This window comes from Dendronephthya gigantea, unplaced genomic scaffold, assembly GCF_004324835.1.
Source record: "Dendronephthya gigantea isolate DGI-Jeju-01 unplaced genomic scaffold, DenGig_1.0 000070F, whole genome shotgun sequence".
In the NCBI taxonomy this organism is placed as follows: Eukaryota; Metazoa; Cnidaria; class Anthozoa; order Malacalcyonacea; family Nephtheidae; genus Dendronephthya; species Dendronephthya gigantea.
In genome coordinates, this window is record NW_021163080.1 from 270,144 (window position 1) to 296,159 (window position 26,016).

A 26,016-nucleotide genomic window follows, 5' to 3' on the forward strand; every position below is an offset into this window, starting at 1 on the left:
TTGTCAGCTACCTCTGTAGCTCTGGGGCAAGAGCATTACACCCGCATCGCAAAAACCTAGGCTCGATTCCTGCCGGGGACCTATAGTTGACTCACTGTTCCTGGCTTCAGTTTGAAGTGTGTATGATTCCACTCGAAATTAAGCCCCTTTAAACCTCTAGAATTTACCTGCATCTAGTGAAGTGCCAAAAAGCATGTGGAAACACGATTTAAAAGTTCTCCGGTTACAATCTGCCAATCGTTCCAGCTATTTATGAGTTCACTGAACGACAAACGGTAGATACTGCGATGATACGCAAATAGGACGTCCTAATATAAAGTACCATTTCCTAATAATTCTCCCATGGACTCAAACGGCGGTTATACTGATCATGATCTATCAAACGAGCAAAAGCAAATGCCTGCAGAACAGCAACCAAGTGATCATGGAATGTCCTCGACGTTTGGCTGGGGAAAATTTAGACCAAGGTGTTTAAATTTTTTAGCCGATTCAAAATGCTTCCTTGTTGTTATCATGTTATACACCATAGGCGCAGGTTAGTGTAAACAATCGATCATTGATTTTTATTTCGCTTTAGATCAAAAATAAAAATTTGAATAAGTTTAGTATGCAATTAGCTAACATGGCCATGATAATGAATATTTTGCGTTTATTCTTGCATGCGCTTACCGAGTTTATAATGACTTGGTAAATTTACGTATTTACAGTACAATTTAATATTTAATCTCACGCCATAATTATCCAATTTTATTCAATGAAAGAAATTAAATTTCTGTTATTCAATCTAAAAGAATTTCCCGAATACAAGTATACCAAAAGAATTTCTATTGTGAACAGCAGGGTGGCCACTCATGTAGGGAAGTGAGCAAGTATAATATATTACGCAGATTCTTTCATGTGGTGCACATACAGCGCATGAACATGCATATATCATTATATACTGTGATTTCCGCGCCCCGATTCTTGCTACCGCTTCTGGAATTCGTAATACACGAGAAAAGAAAATCATAGCAAAAAAATACGCATAATAATGATACTGATCGCGATCAAAGTTACTACTTATATAGTTTCACTCAGCTGTGTTCCTTAAGAAATTAAGAAATCTGTTACGTTTTGCAAAATTATCTAATATGTTACACAGGGTAGCGCAGGTACAAACATACTTTCACAAAGCCAAGCTATACCGACACCAAATCAAGTGCCAACAAATGGTTAATATACAGGGTGTCCTAAAAAAGTCCACCCTACTGAAGCTTTTGTTGGAATTTGAATGCACGATGAACGCAGTAGTGTGTAAATAGCATAGGTATCAGGTTGAGGCATTCAAATAAAGCGTCTTTCTAATTAGGTTTATCATAATACAGGTAATCAGATTCTAACAAAGGCTTGATTTCAATGAGAGGGGACATTTTTTGGTATAGTTCAGAACAGGTATTAAAATCATGATCCAGATTTTGCGTTTTGGCATATTTTTGAGTTTTGGTTGGCAGAGTTTATACAATCATGATGATGTGTTCAGTCATTTTACATTACACAATCTATTTTTTTCTTTTCCGCTGTAATGTCAAAAATGCTATTACGGTTTAGACAATTTTTTATCATATATTTTCAAAATTGAAAGTCTTTTAAGTTGTTGCATGGTGCCGCGCAACATGCAAACAACTTATGGAATTAAAGCTTGAAAAAGTAGTATTTTGTAAACATTAGTCGCATTATTTTAGCCTGTCGGTTTGCAGAAATCACTATAATTCAAATATCGAAAATATCCAAAAACCTTGTATATATATACACGCCAAGTACTTGTACTGATTAAAACTTGTATACTAATATAGGTTTTGAATATTTTTTTACCTATGTTCATTTTTTTGGAGGTATTCGCTAAATACGTGATGATCTATGGAATTTAAGTGGAATTAATTGAATTAAGGTCACATACATGAAGTGGAGAAGTAGCACCTATAATTATGTTTAGTCTGGCGCAAACTGGTTAACGTATTGCACGCACAGATGTCACTCGTGACAATTGTCACCTCCTAGTCTACAGGGACCAAATTGAATATTTTATCATTCAAGCTCAATCTAACGACACGAATGACAGAATACCCCAAATTTTTCTCACCAGACTAGGAATATGTGAAGTTGACAATTCCCACGAGTGACATGTGTGCGTGCTAAGTTCACCAGTGTACGAAAATTTTGATCTACACGCATTGCTAGACTGCGGGATCTAATTTTGACATTCCGTCACATCGTATCGAAAACGCAATTATCAAACACGTTTTATCTTTCGTGATAAACGCGAGCAGTCGTTGAAAAAATGTTAACTAATAATGCTACAAGAAATATTCAAATGATATCTTGAATCAAATAAAAAAACTAAACGTGGAGAACGAAATTGAGGATTATTTGTCTGAGGCGAACTAATTTTGCTTTTCTTTGTTCTTTTTCATCGGTACAACGGATGAAACGAAGGTTTTCGAGAAGATTTCAAATGGCCTTTCAAATTACGAGTCTTGCGTGAGGTTAAATGCGCGGGTATTCCCGCCACTTATCTACAAGTTAGTCTTACAAATTTGCCCTGCTTTCAATCGTTCCATTTTTCGAAGTGTCATTAGATATTTCATGCCAGATGATTTATTTCTTCAGCGCACACATGGCATATATACTTGTCACGTGTGATAAAAAAAATAATACCCAATAACTTCGATAATTGGATTTTAAACACGAGGCTGACAGAATATTTCAATTTGGTCTCCGCAGACAAGATAATTCAGTTCACAAGTGCCGCGTGTGCGTGACCTCTGAGTGCACAGATATGCGCTTAACTTGGCGATAAATAAAGTCGAACTTACCGTGTATAATCAATCGTTATCATTAGCCGTTTACTTTCTTAATTGAGGTACTTTAGATTATAATTGTGACTGCATGTTTTAACAGCAATAGACTAAAAAGTCTTACATATCACTTGTATGTTATTGAACTGAAAAAAAACTGAAACTGAACTTGATTGCCGGATTATCTAAATATTATAATATTTTTTTTTGTCTGAAATAAAAAATCAAAGGCCCGCTAATAACAATCAACCAACTCTGGCATAGTCTAGTGCTAGTTTCGCTAAACCAAGTTTTATACAAATCATGTGCGATATTGGATGTGAGCTCTAATATGCACTATTAAACGCAAACAATGGTCCAGATATTGTATATAGCTATATATAAAGTTATGTGTGAGTGTGGGCACAATTGAGGTGAGGAAATAGTTCAAACGCACGTAGAATGGGTAGATATATACATGCACCTCTGCCAACGGCTACGACAATGATAGATCATAAACGTTTATAATCCGTATATATATTTAACCCATAAAACATAAAGACATAAAACGTGAAACGTGAAACATGGTTCAACTAAATAGAACAAATACATAAACCTAAATCAATATAGCGTGACTGTCCTAAACCGAACTTAAACTGTACCAAACCCAAAAGAGACTAACAATATGCGAAAAGCGCACTACAAATACGAATATAGAATGGAACTATCATACAGATGTTTTTCCGTAACTTTACTCAACTCCTTAGTCTTGCCTTATTCTTCGCTCGTAGGTCTTTAGCTCTTTACCGTGTCAGTATACCTCAACTATCCTCCCCAGGGTGCTACAGCATACCTTAAAGGCTGCTTTCCACTTACACGTCTTTTATACGCACGTAAACGTACGGAAAATTTTAAATGCTTTTAAATTTTTATTATTTAACATCTAGGTCAACTAATGCATACTAAAATATGCAGAAAACTAAGTTACCTCGATTCATTCACTTAGTCTTTTTTAAAGGTGTGTTTTTTAAACATGCTTTAGGCTGTTTTCCACTTACGCGTTTTTCATATACGCACGTACACGCACGTAGAGTCTAAATCCTGATACATACATACATACATCGCCTTTATTTAAAACACGGTAAACCATTCAGTAAAATACATGTAAAGATGATAAATTACTCTAAACTATAGTATATAAATTATGTAACGATATATAAAAACTACTGTTCTACCAGGTTGCCGTGTGGGGGTCGGATTAAGCTAAATAGAATTACAATTAATTCTTAGAGATCTTTTAAATGAAGAAAGAGATTCAGAGAGACGCAAGGGCTCAGGCAAGCTATTCCATATTGAAGCTCCACTAAAACTGAAGGAGCGTTTAAGATAGTCAGTTTTAGGTTTAGGAACGAATAGTTTGCCATTTGTATTTCTAAGACTATAATTTCTGTGAATAAATCGAAGGAACATAGTTTTCTGCATATTTTAGTATGCATTATTTGACCTGGATGTTAAATTTTAAAAATTTAATAGCATTTAAAATTTTCCGTACGTGTACGTGCGTATAAAAAACGCGTAAGTGGAAAGCAGCCTTTACCATGCATGCATAATCTAATTACCTAAATTTCCCGTGGTATACTCAGTACCGTAAGTTTCTTATGATAAGCATATAAACATGACTAGCAGTTCCGAACCTACATTAGGTTCAGGGCCGTAGCTAGAAGCTTAATTCGGGGGGGTGTATATTCATATAACTATTCGTCTTATGCCCGACTGATTTCGTATGTACGCTTTTGCTCCTACAGTAATAAACATGAATATATGAATATACACCCCCCAATCTAGCTACGGCCTTGATTAGATTTACCAGCACAAGTGCGTAGTTTGCGAGATTGTAATTTATGCAGTGTTATAGTTATGTCATCATGCAAAGCCATGCGCGGAACACGTGGTTTCGACGCTATATGAAGCAATATTTTCGATTTTGTTTTTCCTTGAAACGAATTTTCCCCATGCACAGAACGTACTTTTTATTAAATATCTCAGTTGTTATTAAATCAACTAAGTTAGCAATTGAAATGTTTGACATGGATATGACATGGTTTGGTGAACCCGCATAACGCAACGATAGGCTATGCATGTCAAGGCTAATACAGCCCAGGTGACAAGAGAGCCGCCGAACAATATTTGCTAGAAATATAACAGAAGAATGCATACGTACTTTCCGCTTTCCGTTTCCAAATATAACGCCAAGTAATCAATACCATGCCAGTACTGACCAACCAATCTGCAAAGAAGCATACATTATATATAAGTCAATTCAACATGATCCCTATACTGAAATTCAGTTCACTACAGCATTTAATACCATAAAGACAATACATTGAAGAATTGCTCAACAATACAACACCAAGAAGAAACATCAGCACTACATATACCTTGATTCTTTTTCTCTATCCCATGCATGTGACTACCTCGCGAAGCGTGTTAGTTGTATGTAAAAATAGCTCTACCACCAAATCAAGGCCAATCTCAAGGCACAAAATCACACAGTTTGTGGCCTCTCTTGCTCCTGCGAAATAATCTTTAGCCTTTGCCGAATTTTTACGCTACATCAACCGTAACAAAAAGACCGGACGCTATAGAGTTCATCTATTGTTTCATTTTGAATAGCTTGGCAGTATAATTGCTCTTCGGTGACCCAGAAAAGTGGACACCTTTGAAAAATAAACACATTTTTAGGTGTATCGATGAACGGTTTGCCTGTCCTAATCTTACCAAGTATTGAAAAGAGATTCAGTTTATCGAGTAAAGAACTGGGGATGATTTCGGCTGCTAATGACATCGCCGCCCTTCTCTTCGTTGCTTTTATCAGTTTTTATGGTGACTATGGCAACAAGATCAAGTGGGTTGGAGGAGGAGCATGTGTTGCAGGTATCGTATAGATCGACGCAGACGGGACGCGATGCGGCAACGCGACGCGAATTTTCAGTTTTCAGAAGCGCATAAATTGATTTCTGGAAGCAAAATATAGCGCCTTTATATACGTATATAAGCGCCCTTATATGCTTTTGTATATATATAAACGCCCTGGCATAATTAAGGTGGCTCCCCACAATTTTAGGAAAATTTTAAGCTAATGATTTAGGTTTCAAAATTTTGGCAGGGATTTCTTGCTGAAGAAAATGAAATTTTCCAGATATGTTCACAAGCAGTCTAACCACTGAGCTATATAATAATTCCTGGAGGACCGGCTCCTGGCCAGAAAGTGAAGCAAAAAACATGGCGGATTTCGGCGTTTGCTGACGCCACATGGTCCCCTTTGCCCATGGTAATTACCACTGACATACCGCGATACAAAGTCAAAAACGTGTCCATCACCCTCCCGATTTTTATGAAAATATTTTCGGTTTTCGGTATTGTTTTCGGCATATATTTTCTCCGCATTTCATCTAAAGTCTCTTTTTCACTGTTCAACAAGTTATATGGAGAAGTGGTTTCTTGCTCTACTTATGATGCTGTGAATGGCCTAATTCATCTATCGGGATATTAATTTTTACCTCAGGTAAGCCGGTTTTCACAACATTTTCGTTTTTCGCCTTTGGTATAGACAACTACCAAAGCGTCTGTTGCAGTAATTCCTTTAAAATTAATGTTAAAAACGGCAAATATGCTTCAGCCTTTTTGATCAATGGTACATGACTTAGTTACGCTATGAAAAACTATATTTTATGAAAAAGGATCAATAACTGATCTTTTAAGTTTTGGCTATGTTGTTTTTTTTATTAGAACTCTTTAATATGGGATTTGAAAATGTCAGGCACTGGAGCTTTCACTCATATTTAATGCCAATTCATGAGTATTTTCATTCAAACAATTAAGATAAATCAATATTCAATTCTCCCAGTAAATCTACTAGTCTCTCTATTGATCCTTAGTCTATTTTAGATGAATTTAAAACATTAATCGTGATGACTGTGTGAGTGCTGATACAAAATATTTCACTGTTAGATTTCAACAGTGTTTGTTAAAAGTCCAGTATGCTATCTTGTTTGCCAAGTCATGGCTTTATAGACTTTCTTGGCATCTTGCACCTTGTTAATCAAGCTACAAGCTTGATTCAAGCTTGTTAATTTGCAATGATTTCTACTCCTCTCTGGTTCTGTCCTCAGGGTGTACTCTGTTGAGTACAGTTAAACTTGGTCTGATCTCTCTTTTTTAGGATAAAGAGGTTATGAAATTTGGGGATGGCTTTTTGCAAATTATTGGAACATTAAACTGTTAATTTTACCATGTTGACTTTGTTAGTTATAGTTACAATAGTTATCTAAATGAAAAATAAATTTATACAGACATGCATTGACTGAGCAGTTTGTTTTCAATTTGCTGCAACTTTTATAATTTTCTGGAAAGTTTTACCCTCCCTACCATTACAAGGAATATTATCATAGGGCTAATCAGGAATTGAAGGTTAATAGATTATAGACTAATGGAGGAATGAATAGGCTTAGTTGCATTTTCATTAATTCAGTAAGACATTTGTTGATAGCACAACTAGTACCATAATCTTCTTGGTACCATATATAATCAAACTTTTGTTATTTACCATAGCCTTTCTTTGCATTATCTGGAATATGATTCCACTCAAATTCTTGAGTCAAGCAGGGAACCATTTGAAAGTGCATTACTTGGGATACAGTACTTAAGATATGGGTAACTTATAGCTATAATGACCTAAATTAAAATATCCTATGCGAATATATCTTGAAATACTATTACTAATCAGCCACCCAGCATTTTGCATGAGGTTTGGCCTTTGTTTCCTTGAGTTATGCATGGGCTGATAAGCATAAGCATGATGTTCTAAGGAAAACATCATATAACCACATATTTTCTGCCGGTAACCTTTAGTCGGCGATTGATATCCGAAAGATAATCGAAATTTCCGACAAGACTCGAAAAATATTCAAGTATTTTAAAAATTTTACACAGAAAATATGTATGAATAATGAAAATAAATAAATAAAATAACCCGTCAGCTAATCGTATAAAAATCCTTCGTCCACAATTTTTTTTGCGTTTTAATATTTATTATTTCTGGCATTGGCAAAACAGCGTCAACGACTCCTACATAACTGAAATAAACGCCTTATTGCAAGCCTTTGTAGCAGAAAAATAAATCGAAAAATACAAAACAAGAAGGTTTCACGGCAAAAACAAAAATATTCATCAAAACCAGGGGGGAGCATTCTCTTGTAGCGGGCTCATATTTGAGCCTGGTCAGTGGTAATTACCATGGGCAAAGGGGACCATGTGGCGTCAGCAAAGCTTCTGCGCAAGCGCAGAAGGGCGAAGTCCGCCATGTTTTTTGCTTCACTTTTTGAGAAAAAAACATTAGGAGCCGGTCCTCCAGGAATTATTATATAGCTCAGTGAGTCTAACAGTCAGAGATTGTCCATAAGCATGACGTCATTGCCGTTGTTATGGTACCAATGGCGATTCAATATTGCCGATATTTTACCTATTCACGCATTTTACTCGAAAATAAGTTCGGTTACTCTCATTTTGAATGGTTAGTAGTTTACTAGTTGGTGTCGGATTTTAAATCTTCGACAGCCACTATACGAGTTCAATATAAAGCTATTTACTGGCATACTTATCAGAAGCCTGGTTTACACCAAATTCAATCTTTTGGCACGGCAATAGTGATATGCAAATTTTTTAACTTCCCCCTTCTAGATTAATCTGTTAACTATTAAAATTCATGTGGCACGGCAGAAACAGATATATCCGTACCGAATTTTATCCGTGCATGCTCATGCAATATAATACAACGGCCGAGCACGAATGACATTCGGTACGGGTACCCATTTTTGGCTGTGGCGTGAGAAAAATTTAAGTGTAGTGTACGTTTGTTCCATCTCAATCTATAGGTTTCGGAGTACTTTTATTCACTCTCCCTCATCTCATCATTGGACCATATAACGTTCCTGATTTCCAAGGAAGTAAATCTGGAATGTGTTTATTGACCAACAAAACGTCTTTATCGGAGTCTTGTGACCAGAATAGTGGTGAAGCGATGTGGTACTATATGATGATATTCCTTATCGCACAATTTATCCATGGTGCTGGTATCTGTCCATTGTATTCGCTGGTCCCATCTTATTTGGATGAAAATGTTGAACTAAAGCAAATGCCTGTTTATCTTGGTCTTTGGTACCTCTGCGCATTCATTGGACCAGGAATTGGAATATTCCTAGGCGGGCAATTTCTCAGCATCTATGTTGACGTCAAACAGGTGATTGATAGAGTAATTTGTTATCATGGCTGGCATTATATATATATCTATGCGTAATTAAATCACATTACATCAATAAATTTTGGAAACAAATTTCCACCATTTATGAGTGGAATGGTCGCTTTTACCCAGGAAAACGTGCACCAAACCAAAGCAAGTTCTGTTATTTTTGTTGGTTACGTTTTTCCGAAGAATATTTTACTACTTTACTAAAGGTCCACCAAAGGAATTTTTTAGGGGATTTATTCAATCTAAATTTTTTCTAAACGTTAGGGGGCTTTAATGCACCATCGAAAATTTTAATTTTATGTGAATCCATAGCCAAGTGGATCAAATCTCACGCCAAAGGATCATCGCTGGATAGGAGCGTGGTGGTTAGGATTCATTGTCTTTGGTTTACTATTTCTTCTTCTGGCAATAATTATATCCGGTTTTCCCATCTCGTTACCTGGAGCAAGGGAAAGACGCGAAAGACACATACGGGAAGGGAATTTGCAGAAAAAGGGCGGTAAAAAGGAAGCAAAGTTTAAAGAATTAATTCCTGAGCTGAAGTCTCTAATTTTAAATCGGACATTCCTTTTTAATTCTTTCGGATTATGTTTTGCGGCCACTTTCGTCACCGCTTTAACTCCATTTTTGGGGAAAATAATGCAGCTAAAGTTTGACTTAGATCCAGTGACCAATGGATATCTGATATCAGCAATTCTCACGCCGACAACAGTGGGTATGAATGAAAACACTAATTGTAATAAAGGCCGAGATAAGAGCCTAAATGCTTGCATCTTACACGATAAGTATTTCTGTCAGTAGATGGACTTATATGTCTGATCTATCTTTCCGATCGTAAAGAAAAAATGAATATTATTCCTGCGGATTCGTTATAACTTTGCGATGTTCGCGTATTTGTGTTGTAAATAATTTTCCAACCCCCCGGTTCCCCTGAATGCGAAACTTCTGCTGTGTTTCTTCAATGCGACCTTCTTTTCTTACTACAAATAGTTGGTGTTTTGATTGGTTCATTCATTGCTCGACAGTTTTCAGTGAAAAGTGTATGTAAAAAATCCGCTCTCTACACAGCAATCTCACAGATATTCACAATCGCAATGCCATTTGCTATACTAATCCCAGGATGTTTAAATGTCAACATGGCAGGAGTTTCAACTGTCTATCGAGATAGGTAAGCGTCATGGGATACATCAGGATAGGATACGTTATATAACCAAACATCTCTATGATTTTTTCGAGTTTTAATTAATCTATTCTCATTTCATCTAGAACGAATATCTCCCGTGGCTCAGCATTGACAGGTCACAGGGGCGATAAACTCATTTCTCAGTGTAACTTCAACTGTAGCTGCAGAATAGATAAGTTCATACCCGTGTGTGGCTCTGACAATATTGTTTATGCAAATCCCTGCTATGCTGGTTGTTCCGCTAAATACAACAATAAGGTGGGTAGAGCACATAATTATAGTGTTAAAATTTTATGTAGTAGTTAAAAAAGAAGGAAGAACATTACCAAGATCACACTTAGCTCTACTCTAAACGTTGTTTGAAAAGTAAAAATCTACATTTTTCTAAAGTGTGGGTACGATAGCGGATTGCATGAAGGGAATCACAAACAGATTTCATGTCAACTTTAAGTAATATTATGAATAACCAGGATATCCTCAACTCTCTAATGCAATTAAGTTAGACTGACGGAGAACGTTGTTTGTTCGCTTGGTAATAATGTCCAGGGCGGAGTCATAATTATAAGGATATCATGTATACATGCTTGTGATTATTTCATTCCTCTAGCCTCTCTCCTCTGAAATATGTGTAGATAAATACGAAGATGAAGAATATCGCCTCAGGCACTTTTAGGTGCGACATTTCCAGCTTATTCGTACCTCCATTTCATCCCTTCCAGTCTCTTCCATTCTCATAATTTCACTACCTACCGATATGACAACATCGGCATGAGACTTTTTCAAACTTTTTTTCACGGCTATATGACACGTTATTCTTTGTGTTTCAATAGACATTTGGCAGTTGCTCGTGTATATTTGCTGGTCCTACCAATACGGATACAGCAATACAAGGTTACTGCGATCGTGATTGTAAGAATCTGGCCATCTTTCTATTGGTCATCGCTGTCACTTCATTAATACGGTTTTCGTCCTTTATTCCAATGCAAACTGTTGTTCTTAGGTAATAGATCGTTCTGTAAATTCAGATAGGTCGATACCACTCCCGAACAGGTGCCCAGAGTTTTGACCCTTTTGAGTTAAAAGTGAAAATTAACCCTTCCTGTGTTATGCAAGCAGGCCTCATATTGAGAGCAAAATACTTATTTTGAAAATTTCTATTTTAAATCAAGATCATAGAGAGCTAGACTTTTGTGTTTTCAGATTTTTTTAAAGAGATAAAAAAACCCCAAAAATTATCCTGACGTGCTAATAAAGATTCGAAAAGGTTAAATTTCAGTCCAAACTTTGCTTTTGAGCAAAAATTCAATTTAAATAAATGTCACTGGTTTTCTGAAAATCAATTAAAGCAGGTAACAATAAATATCGAGAGATAACATTTCTATACACGAAAAAATCGGATATATATATCATCGATCGAAACTAAAACTTAACTTCTCATTTCGTTTCATTTCAAAACAAATACTTTGAAACGCCGACCTATTTTACACAATGTAATAGTAGTGTGGCCAAAAAAACACAGAATACTAGTAGATATACTAATATTTCCATATAAAATATTTCACAAACAAGATTAATTTTTATACATTTGGATTCATGTAAATTCTGTTAATTTGTCTTCCTTGTCTTTCAATGCGCGCTTACAACATGTTATTTCTAATGCTATTTCCCCTGCATCACTTCCTTGAAGGTGCGTTCCAGAAGACAAAAGAGCTTTTGCAATGGGAATACAATATATTATGGCGAAGGCAATTGCATTAATTCCAGGTCCAATAATCTTTGGTCATCTATTGGACCTTTGCTGCCGATTGTGGCAAGATCTCTGTGATCAGAGAGGAAGATGTTTCGACTACGATGTTGATCTTGCTGGAAGAAATATTTGTATCTTTGGAGCAATATCAATGGGTAGGGAACAATTACCAACCGTTATTTTAGGGTACATTAAGCTAAAAAATATAGCGAAATTAAAACAAATCACACCACTGCAAGGGCTTAAATTGCATAAATTATAATTTTTCTCAAAATTTAGTTGTTTGTCTACTTCTTTTGACAGTCCTATCCCCATATAACCCCTGAATAAATATGCGAAATTGCATACTTTGCAAATTTTACCTCTGGTATTGTTCCATCGTCATGTTTTATACCTATAGGAACACAGTTTGCTAGCAAAAAATACAACAAATTTACATTTCTGATCTTTTTAAACAAGTCTTAGCAATAATTTCTACTTCAAGGTATATCGTCAGTGTTCTTTGTGCTTTCGTGGCTCTTATATCATCCTAAAGAAAGTCTCGATAGCACTGTTATAGAAAACAAGAAAGCAGAAGGCAAATCAAGTTGTGAAACTATAATGTAGTGTAATTATACTCTATACTTTAATTTTTCTTTTGAGAACAAATTATATATAGGTCAGCTAAATCATAACACGTATATATATATATATATATATACCTGATAAGAAGCTTTTCAAAAATGTCCAAAATGATTAGGGATGAACCCAAGATTCACGAAACATGACATGATTTTGAGGTATTAAAATAAGTCCTTCTGAAACAAAACTGCTATTCTTGTAAGGAGCTATATATATAGCATACTCTATTATTGTAAGGATGCATGACTACATGACTTCTAGGAGTTTCGTTATATATAGTCCTTTCAATACCTAAAAGTTATCTCACGCTATGTTAAATTATCTCCGCTATAATTAATAGACTAAATTTTTTATTAGTGAGCTCAAGCAAGTGACGTTTTTGACAACACGTACGTTAACCGGAAATAAAGTTTTTGTTTTTCACCAATCACAATCCTTGACCCAGTCTTTTCACGTTACTCGTGCCGTTTGTGTTGTCAAAAGCGTCACATGCTTAAGCTCACTATTGTATGATGATTAAGGTGGGGAAAATGAAATAGAATATTTGCCAGTGCAGACCGAAGAATGCAGTTTACTGCTAGTGCTATACCTGTCGTATCGATATAAAGCAGAGAGCGTTTACATGGGAATTCGCAAACAAGCTTTTTGTTTATGTTCCCCAAGAAGTCTCTTGTCAACCTCACTTTCACCGATCGTCTACTGGACAATCGGCTGCTGAAATGCTTTTTTGTATCCAACAAGCGGAAGCCCAAAAAACGTTCTCGGGTTACATTCAGTCATTCACCTGAATCGTTCCAGGTGTTTCCTGGGTCACCGGCAAAACAAATACTGTGATAAAAAGAAAGGGAATATATTAATGCCCTTGTGTGATAGACTTGATCTTTAATATTACATTCATGTGAGCTGCACTGCTGCAGTGTCTTGATCATGGCATATCAAATGCGCAAAACCATTTCCCAGCAAGAACAGCAACCAAGTCATCACGGAATAACGTCAAAATTTGGCTGGGGGAAATTTAGACCAGGATGCCTAAATTTCTTGGCCAATTCAAAATGCTTTCTTGTCGTCATCATGTTATATACGTTAGGCGCAGGTGAGTTACGACGATTTAATCAGTAATCTTGCAAAATTGTCGTGTAATATATGGGCAACATATGGACAAGTTCAATCAACCGACATAGGATTGCAATCGCGTACAAAGAGTATATATGCATTAAATAGCCTGTATAGCTAGCTCTTACATGTACAGTCGGTTGTAAATGTAGCTAATTGGCAATTTCCGTACGACCTTATGTCTGATTTCATTGAAACACGATTGGAACCTTGAAGATTTCTCATATCAAATCTAAAGAGTACTCACGAATGCAAGCATTTCGAACATTCCAAGCACTTTAATTGAATGTCGGGGTGTCAACCCCTTTTAAAATGAAAGAGTGAACTAATGATGCGAAGTTGCAACCATGTCTTACCAGCTCGGGAGAATTAATACTAATTTTCTGCATACATAGCGCCTCGTTTCGAGTGCAACGCCTATCGAGTCTATAACGACCAACGTTTTATATATAAAAACGGTGAATGCGTTAATGAAACACTACACCGTAGTAAATTATGCCGTAGTAAAGGGTTTGCACTAATGCTTGAAAAACCATTATGATTACTAGAATTTCATGCATTACATGCAACCATGTTATTCGGATACAATATGCAGCATAAAGTATAATTGTATTGTTTCTCAACCATAGCGTAATACTGAACGGGGCCTTAGATTATTGTTAATGGCACGATGTAAACATACACGTATCAGGTGTCATGTAGGCCAAATACGCGTAACGTCAAATTAATCAAAATGTCCTTTCCTGCATGTGAACAAGAATATATGAATATATTTCCTTTCCCGTTCTTGCGCAGCCTATTCCCTAGGCCTCATTGCGCGGTTTTAAAAATCAGTGACGTCCCTAACAGCCCATTTGATGACTGATGTTGTGAACTTTTATTAAGAATTGTTATTACAAAGTAGATGCTTGCAATTTACAACAAGAACCGTTATAAAGGAAGCAAGAATAATTGAAATTGGCGGATAGAAGCTTATTATAATCATAAACATGTACGTACGGACTCGAGTTTACTCAATAGTCGATAGCATTAACAGCGAATGACATTGCAACGTTTGTATGAATATTTCAAAGTCCTGACAGAAAAATTTAAATCCCGTAGCTGGACAAAAAGTCCCCACTTTAAATAAAACATTTTTGCTCTAGATAATTTAAACTCCTTCTTAAAAACCTTTTTTAACACTGACGAAATGAGAAAGTTGTGGGCTTATTTACCAATTTTGTATGTCTTTGCATTTATTCCCATGTGAATATTTCGAAAAAAAATAAAATTCATTTTTGTGTAGTTTAAGAGCACCTTAACAACAATGAAATCATTTCCATAGTGTCAGTTTCTTCACCCTGTAGTCCGTACGTGGCATACTCAGTGAAGGTCGAGTATACCGGAATATGGTATATTCGACCCTGGTAATGCAAAAAAGTTAAGGCCGAATATTCCGGTATATTGAATATTCCACCTTGGTGATAAAAAATACTGAGGGTCAAATATACTAGAATATGGTGAACTCGACCTTGGTAATAAAAAATAGTGACTAAGGAATACGCCGGAATGTGTTAAAATCAGTTAAGGTCGAATACACCAGTATATGCTATGGTCGACCTTCGTAATGAAAATACCGGTATAGAGTATATACAGTATACAGTCAGCACAAGGTGACCGAAAAAGTCCACTAATTTTTGAAATTCAGATAAAGCTATGTATATTGAATCATTTGGTCGTTAAATGCTTCTTGGCCTCTGTGCAACCGAGTGCCGATTTCGAGTTTACCAACACCGGAATCTGTTACACAGGAACTTGGGGATTAACTTTAACCGTTCATTTCAGCAATATCGATGAACGGTTTACCTGTTCTTATCCTACCAAGTATTGAGAAGAGATTTAGCCTATCCAGTAAAGGACTGGGGATTATTGCAGCCGCTAATGACATCGCCGCCCTTCTCTTTGTCGTTTTTATCAGTTTCTATGGTGACTATGGCAACAAGATCAAGTGGGTTGGGGGAGGGGCGGTCGTTGCAGGTGAGATACCACTGCTTGGAAAAACTATAAAATTGTCAAGATAGGCTAACTTATTGAGACCCTGAATATTTTCTGAATACGAATAATACAATTGAGAACGCAATAGGGGATTACAGGTGTACCTATGAAGGATTTATAATCATTATAGGTTTCCTGCGGTTGACTATTTATTTTTTTGAAAACGTTTGCTCGAACGCTCAAACATTTAGATTAATTGATGGCTGCCTGTAAATTAATTTATTAATTCTGCCGTTTTAGTTGTAATTTGTTGGCTTTTAATTGATATAAATTAGAGAGCATAAAAGCAATGGTGTCATGAAAATGACGAATATCACGCAATCAACAGTTGCCAGCAAGATGGCTGCTCTGAGACAATTTTATAACTCAGATGGACATCTGTCTATCTTTTATCTATTCCTGGGCTGGGTGAACGATTATTCCATTTTAACCTAGGTTTTGGCGTACTTTTATTCACTGTTCCTCATCTCATGATTGGACCATATCACGTCCCTGACTTTCGAGAAAGTAAAACTGGATTGTGCTTATTGTCCAACAAAACGTCTCAATCGGAGCCTTGTGACGATAATACTGGTGGAGCCATGTGGTATTATATGTTGATATTTATTATCGCACAGTTTATCCATGGTGCTGGTATCTGTCCATTGTATTCACTGGTCCCTTCTTATTTGGATGAGAACGTTGAACCGAAGCAGATGCCTGTGTATCTTGGTCTTTGGTACCTCAGCGCATTCATTGGACCAGGAATTGGAATATTGCTAGGCGGACAATTCCTTAGCGTTTATGTTGATATTAAACAGGTAAATAATTATTACGCCTATTGAAACACTTAATTTCCATCATCGCTGAATTGAATAGCAATGGCATTCCTTACATATTCTTTATTTACTAAATCATTACCAGCAGATAATTCCTTAGGTCTTCTTAGGATTTTTGTAATACATCGTATCACTAATATAAGACTATGGACCAGGAACAGATATTAAAGCCATGAGTTGCTATTTTTAGGGCATAAATCATACACAATACAATGGATATTGTTTTGAAACATTTTTAACAATAGATGAAAATGTCATTTTTATACCATTTCCAATATTTTGCTTAAAACCGCAGGGTCATCCTAAGATCTCCCATTTTCCAAAATGGGTAGTTCTAATTGGAAAATGGGTAGTTCTAAAACCTAAAATGGGTAGTTCTAAAACCTATGATAGGCAATTCTAAAAATTGAGTTTTCGTGCTCCAACAACACATGTTGGATCTTAAAGCAACTATAAAATGGAAAGTTTTATAAAATAACCTCTGTTTATAACCGTGCAAATTGATACAATATTGGAAAAAATGTTCTGCTGAAATTTCCATCTGAACCTTTTCTTGATAGAATTTCAAATATTGAAAAGGTGTATTTTTTGTAAATCTATAGCCAGATGGATTGAATCTTACACCAAAAGATCATCGTTGGATAGGAGCATGGTGGTTAGGATTCCTTGTCTTTGGTTTACTATTTTGGTTGCTAGCGATTATTATATCGGGTTTTCCCAGCTCGTTACCCGGAGCAAAAGAAAGACGTGAAAAACACATACGCGAAGGGAATTTGCGACGAAAAAGCAGCAGAAATAAAGCAAGGTTTAAAGAAATAATTCCCGAGATGAAATCTCTAATTTTAAATTGGACGTTCACTTTCAATTCTTTTGGACTGTCCGTTTCCTTCACTTTCATCGGCGCTTTGGTTCCCTTTCTGGGAAAAATACTTCAATTAAAGTTTGACTTAGATCCTGTAAGCAATGGATTTCTGATATCAGCAATTCTTACGCCAACAACAGTGGGTATGTTTTAACACGTCAATGAATAATGAAACAACAATTTAATTAATGAAACAATCCTTAGGAGGTGAGGTGTTGAATGAGTGAAATACTGGGAGAGTAAAACTGGCGGAGTTTTTACTATAGCCTACAGCCTACAGGGAATCATCCATAATTTTTTTTGAGGTATCAAGTCTTATAGATGATCATCTATACTAATCAGAGGCTAAAACTACTTTCGGGTTTTTCTGCATCTTACTTGAAGAACATGCTTCTTAGAGGAATTTGGACTCCCATAAATTACATGTAAATTAAATTTCTTATGCGTCTATCTTGCATGCAGGGAAGTACAAAATAATACAGTTTCAATATCGAGGTTTAGACTAAATTAACATTCTATAATTCTATATAACGCACCATGCCCACAAATAATAAACTAAATTTGGGTGTAAAAATTACAACATAACGTATTTTGCGTAAAGTAAATGTGCGTCTCTGGCTTCTTTAATAAGAATTTTCTTTCTATTATTTAGCTGGTGTTTTGTTAGGTTCCTTTGTGGTTCGGAAGTTTTCAGTGAAAAGTGTCTGTAAAAAATCAGCTCTCTACACAGCCGTTTCTCAGATAACCACAATCATAGCACCGTTTGCAATACTGATACCAGGTTGTTTGAATGTTGACATGGCTGGAGTTTCAACTGTCTACACAGATAGGTAAGATATCGGCGGAAGACTTGATAGCTACAGTACTGTCCACTTGTCCAGAAATAACCTAACACCGCGGTTGCTATTCGGCTGCGGTTCGATCGCGGCTCGGTTGCGATCGACCGATAGAAACCGCGGACGACCGGCGAAAGGGAAAAAATAAGACCGCGGTTGCCGTTCGCTTCCGAACGGAATGTTATGAACAGCGAAGAACGACAACACAATAATCATACCGAAAACATCATCAGACCGAGTTAGGCCCAAGTTAAACCTCCGTCTCACCGCGGTTCGACCTCGGTCTGATGACCTCGCTCGGTTGAACCGCGATAAGACCAAGGTTTAACCTAGGTTAACCGGGGGTTTTTTCAGGTTATTTCTGGACAGTAATGTACGTTTTTGTTTTATTTTTTTCGAGACTAAAGCGTGCTCTTTCGCGTAAAAACTTACACGTAGGTCAAGGTGAAGACGTAGTATGGCGTAGATAATGTACTTTATGTCACAGTGCAGTTCGCGCGTCCTTGACAATAAGAAATAGTAAATTTGTGTTCATTGAATATGGCAATACTATGTTATTTAAAGATATTCCACATACGTTAGTAGCATTCTTTCCAAACTCAAAACTAGCTTTCCAAATTCATGCAAAGCTATCACTCCATACATGTGTACAAATTTTATTTACTTCTAGAATAAACATGTCCCGTTTTCATGCACTTACAAGTTACGGCAACGATGAACTCATCTCTCAGTGTAATATTAACTGTAGCTGCAAAATAGACCATTTCATACCCGTGTGTGGCTCTGACAATATTGTCTATGCAAACCCATGCTATGCAGGTTGTTCTGCTAAATATAACAATAAGGTGAGTGAATCACATGGTTTCTTATCATTTTCTGCCGAAGTTAACGAAAAAGAAGAATTATAATATTACCACTGAACGTTACTTGTGGTCAGTAGATGAAAATTAATTCAGGCTTTTGCGATTATCGTGGTATACGGATTATTGTTTTCAGTGCTATATGGAGTAAATATTTTCGAACGTTTTGTGTTTTAATAGACGTTTGGGAGTTGTTCTTGCATTCATCCTGGTCCTACCAAAACAGATACTGCAATACAAGGTTACTGTGATCGGAATTGTGAAAATATGGCCATTTTTCTATTTCTCATCGCTCTTACGATGTTTTTACGCTTCACAGCCGCCGTTCCATCGCAAACTGTTGTTCTCAGGTAACAGGCAACCAGGGCGACCACCCTCCATACCCCGGATCGATGTAAAAAAATTATTTGGGTGCTGATAATAAAAGTACATTTTAAAAATAAAATTATTGAATAATTTGTAATTTCACATGTGAATATTTCTATGATTTTGAATCATTTTTTAAACAGTCAAATTAAAGTTATATATTAAAGATATATTCACTAATATAAGAGCAAAGAGGCTGAGTAACAATTAGTTAAACGAGATTGTATACTGATTTATATAAATTTTGTCTACTCCTCCTTCACTATAAACATATTTAAATGCACGGAAACACTGTGACTATATATGTGTAATATATCATGTCTCCGTACGTACTCTCTTAATTGCAGGTGCGTTCCGGAAGACAAAAGAGCTTTCGCAATGGGAATACAATATGTTATGGTGAAGACAATCGGCTTAATTCCAGGTCCAATAATTATTGGTTATTTATTGGACATTTGCTGCCGACTATGGCAAGATCTATGTGGAAAGAGAGGAAGGTGTTTTGATTACGATGTTGATCTTGCTGGAAGAAATATATGTATCTTTGGAGTAATAACAATTGGTAAGAACGTTAGAAGTTGCGCTTTTTGTGATACATTTTGATAAAATTGTATGTTTTGATAAAATTGTACAATTTATCAAATTGTATGACATGCAATATGATAAAATACATTTCACCATATTGTTATAAATGAGAAACAATAAAAAAACTTGCAAGGTCATGTGTTTTTTTATCCCTGCAAGGTCATGTGTTTTTTTATCCCTGCAATTTTTTATCACTTAAAACTTATTTAAGTTTATTTAAAACTTATTTGCATGCTTGGCTGCAACGTGATTAGTGCACTGTTTTCTCACAAACGATACGATGACGAAACGATATTGTTTCAGAAAATTACATGTTTCTACAAATTATTGCACTGCTTTCTGGGATTCGAGAGATCTTTGCTTGTGAATCGTCAGAAACATTTAACAACCGCAGTTACAAAAGCCAAGATTTTTTATGTTTACCATGTCACATATGAATGGCAATAATTTTTATTTTTAGGTATATCATCAGCGTGTCTTGTGCTTTCTTGGCTTCTTTATCATCCTCAGGAAACTCCCGACAGCACTGTTCATGGAAACACCAACGAAGAAGGCATATCAAGTTTTGACACTGTGATGTAGCGTGATGATGCTATAAATAAATATGCTTTACCTGATAAATCTTTATTTTAATATTTAGTCTTTGCGTTAACGTTAGCCAAGAGCAGTAGACAGCTCGCTGCATGAGGTCGCATTTTCGGGAAAATTTAACATTCCCCCTTAATCACCACGAAACTCTTGAAACGTATAGTCACTTTGTTTCCGACTGACCTGCTTATATTACGTCTTTTTGATTTCAAAACGCAGTTGACCCTCCAGGATACCTATTGGCTGAACTGAAAATATACGGTATCAGGAATACGACGTATCTTGATCTGTTTAAATTATATCTATTTTATCGAACTTATATCAACGATTTTCCTATTTGCTTAAAATACACTACAGCATGCATGTCTATATTTGGTAAACCAATTGACTGAAGAAGAGACCTGATTAGTGGCCGCCTGAGAACCCGCGTGTTCTGATTCGTCCCTTTTTTATGGTAAGAAATTTGTCTCTAAATGATGAGAAATTTGTTTTAACGGGTTTTAATGATATATGTCCTTTTCTGAAAGAACTTTTATATATCCCTAATTAAGTTAGGAGATTCATCTAGCCTTGTAGAACAGTATGTTAATACTGATCATAATAGAAGTAACGTTAGAAAAATTAAATTTCATTTATCGCTTCCGTAACGTTTCAACTACAAGCCCAATAAGGAGGTGCCGGCAATCTCAGAGACCGGTGATCACCAGCTCTGTTTTCTTAGCACTGAAATTAGAGGCATGCAACTGAAATAGAAAATGACACTTTTTGGATAAAATAATGGTAATGTACTAGAGCACATGCCGATTTAACGAATTATATATAGCTAATTGTTACAACGTTCGTATTTTAGTACAGCACAGAAAAGGTGGCGTGATAAAAAACGCCCAGGCCATCATTACATAGAAATTATCGTAGGTCACAACCTAGAGAAAGAGTTTGGGGTGAAAACTTTCGGAATTGCTTCGACGACATGCAGCCAGGTATAAAATGGCTTTGAACTTTTCGGATCGCTTTATAAATAGGTACGCTGACTGTGCAGACAAAAATATATATGTTCTTTAAATTACTGGAAATACTGGGAAGAAAATGTTCCAGAAGGATCATTTGGAAAAAAATTCGAATTCTGAGACTCAAGTGGCAAAACGTTCGAAGATATATTTCTGACACTCTTAGTATAGTGTCACGTTTTTACGTTGTTCCGTTGGCGGGCGAAGGTTCTTTAACATCAATTGGATATGATAACATTTCAGTCATAAAGTTTAAAGTTCTGCGCCAGGCCTACTTTAAATAACATGTTCAATTATACAACACACTTCCTTCTGACTGGAAAAATGCCAATACCAAAGAAAAATGTTTGTACTGTGCCAGACAATAACAGCCTACGTCAAGGGCAAAGGCCATTTTTTCAGTTTTGTAAGTTTTATAAGTAATGTTTACAACAAGACCCGCAGTGTAATATATTAAATATACAATCCAATGCACCAAATCTACGACGAGGGCGTGAAGTAATACTGTCCTGCGTTTGCCTACACGCAAAATATCACCGCCCGCCATATTTGCCCCAACTGAAAGGGCCTGCGGAGGAGGTGGGTCTCGCGTTATTTTGACACTGGGTTTCACAACAGAACTAAAATATTAAAGACTCGTTTTAGTAAACAAAGCCAACGCCGTCTGAAAAGCCCTACGTGCATGAAACAAATTAAAAGTGGGTTCCTAACACTAGGGCCATGTCACGTCCGCGTCGTAGATATGGTGCATCTTAAGGTCCTTTTATATTCAATACAACACGGCCGCGATATATAATAAATATACAAATTACTCACAAACGCTAGTGGTTGTATTAGAAAAATACAACCACTAGAGTTAATAACGGATTTGCATATTTATCAATCTTCTTTGTATGGGGTATACAAGGTGCGCATGTGACCTAATTCACGAAATTTGGTTGGTTATAAACCTTATTGATTATTCATGATTTTCGCAATAAAAGTTGAAGGCATTATGTATGAATAAATGCAAATCGAGTATAGATGCGGCATTCATCGTGTCAAAAATTTCTTGTTATAATCTTCTTACGCTGTAACGTACGTCATTTTAAAAGTTTCTAATGCCTCAAGAATGAGGAGTTATACAGGGTGTACATGTGACCTAATTAACGAAATTTGGTTGGGTATAAACCTTATTAATTATTCATGATTTTCGCAATAAAAGTTGGAGTACAGATGCGGCAATCATCGTGCCAAAAATTTCTTGTTATAATCTTCTTACGCTGTAATGTACGTCATTCCAAAAGTGTCTAAGCCTTAATAATGAGGAGTTATTATTAAGAGATATGTCTTAACGTGCATGTTATTAAGCAGGCGATATTAACGAACCTTATTATTCCCAAGATAGGATATTCCGCGAGCTGTGTGGAGCAGTTTAATAATGGCATTGCTACAATCATCCTTTACACGTAATTTCCACTTCAGACGATCCTTCAGATTATCTCGGTCGCTGACTATTAAAGAAAAGCGTTTACCATCCTTTTCCACGTCGTCAACCGACAATAAAGTGTTGCCGTTTGCTGATATTCCAGGCCCCAGGGGAACATTTCAAAATATTCCCGACTACGTGTCGAACAAAGGTGCGATTCTTGAAGTTGCGGCAAAGCGCTTTGAAAGATTTGGTCCGATATACAGCGAAAAACTACTAAGCGAACGAAATGTGAATATTTGCGACGCTGATGCGATACAAAAGGTTTTAAGCAGTGAAAAAAAATTTCAGATGCGGCCCGGTTTCGATGCCCTCGCCGAAATCATTGAGGGCGACAACGGCCTTGGGTTCGCATCAAACGACTACGAAATATGGCATCAGGACAGATCGAGAATATCGCCAAAGTTGATGCGCCCAAAGGAAATCATGGAAACATTTCCAATCCTAAATACTGTAGCGAATGACTTCACGAAGCGATTAGATCAACTTAGAAAGTCTGACGGCGTAGTAGACAATATTCACGAGGAGTTAACGTATTTCATGGTGGAATCGTTTTCTTCGTTTCTGTTCAATCGGCGTCTTGGTTTCTACAACCATCCGCCAGAACCTGCAGCCGTCGCGTTTGTAAACGCAGCTCTGGATATGATATACAATATTGGGATGCTCTTTTACACGTTTCCTTTAAACAAGTATATCAGAACTCCGCCGTACTATCGGCTGAAGAAAAATCTTGCCACAATCCATACACTGGGTATGGACATTATAGACGAGGTATTTGCAACGAAGCAGCAGGAGCGCGAAAAAGAGTTTAGCAACAATCAATCAGTGTTTGAGTATCTTGTTGAAAACGGTATGAATACGCCGAAGAGTTTGGCAGCCATGACAGGATTGTTAGCCGCCGGCGTTGATACAACAAGCATTACAAGTCTGTGGCTCTTGTACGAACTGTCACGGAATCCAGACTTCCAGGATAAAGTTTATCAAGAAATTGCATCTGCCGTTGGTCCAAACGAGGAGGTATTAGCGAACAATGTCCCATCGCTTCTCAAAGCAGCTTTGAAGGAGTCGCAACGCATGTATCCAGTCGCAGGTTATATTGTTCCTCGCGTGTTTCCTAAAGACCTCGAGGTTCTCGGTTACAACATCCCAGCTGGTGTGAATGTTTTCTTGCACGAATATTTGCTGTCCCTCGACGAGCGTTATTATGGGCAAGATGCGAAGCAGTTTGTACCAGAGCGATGGCTGCGTGATGAAACTGGGGAGAAGAAAGAATTTCATCCGTTTACTACACTACCTTTCGGTTATGGAGTGAGAATGTGCGTTGGACGAAGAATGGCCGTGTCCACTATCTATACTCTGGTAAGCAAAATACTACTCCGTTATCGTTTGGAATACGCGGGGGAAACCGAGGCTAATCCAACTGTACATGCAGGTATTATGAAACCAGACGGAGTTGTCCTAATGAAGTTCATTCCAAGAGAAATGAAGATAATTTAGTGTATAGTCATGCAATCACGATTTTTTTGTCTTAAAATTAATATTTTCATATAATTGCATGTTTAGATGATTGGATAATCGATTTCGTTGTTTTAATTGGCGATCAAATTAGGATATAGTTTAAATTAATAGGCCATAGGGGTGATGCTAGAAGGTTGATGTTTTAGCATCTCAACTGTAATTCATTGAATTTGTATGGACTCTATTGTATTAAAATCGTACAGCATGTTCTGCTTGAAGAACTATAACCTTGAAAGAAACATTTCAGTTATGAGCATTATTTTTCTGTGCACTGAACGAGTGAGTGAGTGAGGGCGGATCTAGGATTTTTCAAATCACAGTAAAAGTCCAGATTGAGAAAATTTTTCAAATCGGCAGATCGGAATTTTGATTATTTTGGCTCATGTTAGAGTTCATCGCTATGCCTAGGAAAGATTCCGCTAAAAAACACCGTATTAGATGCCTCGTGTGTCATATTTTAAAAGAGCAAGAGTCATATTTCAAAACACACAACTTCTTAAGCCCCGCGTACAGACGGACATGTTTTCCTTCACACGTTTTCTAGAACAGTTCACTTGCTCGTGTGTATGGTGAGGAGGTTTTCCTTGCCAAGTTAAATTTGCCAAGTTTTTTTTGCTCGTGTGCATACGCGAAAAATTTGAGAATTAACGAAATTTTTCAAGTTTTGCGATGATATATAATGTCGAGTATATTCGTTCCAACTTCCAATATAACCAGGGAGCAGCGTGGCAGCGTCCTCAAACAACTTAGCGTTAAATGTGGTATAACAACGGCCTAAAATAGACAAAACACTTCTCAACGTTTCGACCTAAGGGCCTTCGTCAGGAGAGTTATGCCCTCAGGTCCAAACGTCGAGAAGTGTTTTGTCTATTTTAGGCAGTTGTTATACACTTATACCACATTTGATGCTATGTCGAGTATATCTTACGACAATATGAGCTTTGATAAAATGAGTATACGACCGAATCTCAACTGAACTTCCAAAACAAAACTTCCAAAACCCGCTCAATTGGCTCGAAGATATTGTTGCGCAGTTTCCTAAACCAATTATCAAACAATCTAACGAGTCCAGAATGAGAAGGTTTATTCATTCTAGTGCATTTTTCGCTAGTTTTATAACCATAATATATTGAGCATATGAAGATTGTGATATCAGTATATTGATATAATTGATCAGGTTACACAACAAAGCGGCATGAAATCAAACCGGCGAACTTGTCACATGGGACACTCCTAAATCATTATATTTTTAGGTATATTGCTATATTTGTTACATTATATCCATATTAT

At 36.6% G+C, this 26,016-nt stretch overlaps 3 protein-coding genes and 1 long non-coding RNA gene across 4 annotated transcripts; all 4 read left to right on the forward strand.

Moving 5' to 3' along the window:
- Nucleotides 1-413: 413 nt before the first annotated feature.
- On the forward strand, nt 414-12,672 carry LOC114531266 (solute carrier organic anion transporter family member 4A1-like). Its single transcript, XM_028552905.1, has 9 exons — nt 414-535; nt 5,556-5,747; nt 8,747-9,111; nt 9,433-9,835; nt 10,111-10,288; nt 10,387-10,561; nt 11,134-11,303; nt 11,991-12,205; nt 12,535-12,672. Exons 1-9 carry the CDS (start codon nt 430-432, stop codon nt 12,654-12,656), a joined length of 1,926 nt encoding a protein of 641 aa, XP_028408706.1. The 5' UTR covers nt 414-429; the 3' UTR covers nt 12,657-12,672.
- Nucleotides 6,148-7,170, forward strand: LOC114531323. Its single transcript, XR_003687841.1, has 2 exons — nt 6,148-6,378; nt 7,036-7,170. It is a non-coding gene; the product is annotated as an uncharacterized LOC114531323 (long non-coding RNA).
- Nucleotides 12,673-13,465: 793 nt separating the features above from the next.
- On the forward strand, nt 13,466-20,908 carry LOC114531250 (solute carrier organic anion transporter family member 4A1-like). Its single transcript, XM_028552890.1, has 9 exons — nt 13,466-13,764; nt 15,609-15,800; nt 16,254-16,618; nt 17,239-17,641; nt 18,151-18,328; nt 19,005-19,179; nt 19,375-19,544; nt 19,908-20,122; nt 20,606-20,908. Exons 1-9 carry the CDS (start codon nt 13,599-13,601, stop codon nt 20,725-20,727), a joined length of 1,986 nt encoding a protein of 661 aa, XP_028408691.1. The 5' UTR covers nt 13,466-13,598; the 3' UTR covers nt 20,728-20,908.
- A 2,252-nt stretch (nt 20,909-23,160) lies between these two features.
- On the forward strand, nt 23,161-25,341 carry LOC114531267 (cytochrome P450 27C1-like). Its single transcript, XM_028552906.1, has one exon. It carries the CDS (start codon nt 23,161-23,163, stop codon nt 24,703-24,705), a length of 1,545 nt encoding a protein of 514 aa, XP_028408707.1. The 3' UTR covers nt 24,706-25,341.
- The last annotated feature ends 675 nt before the right edge of the window (nt 25,342-26,016 follow it).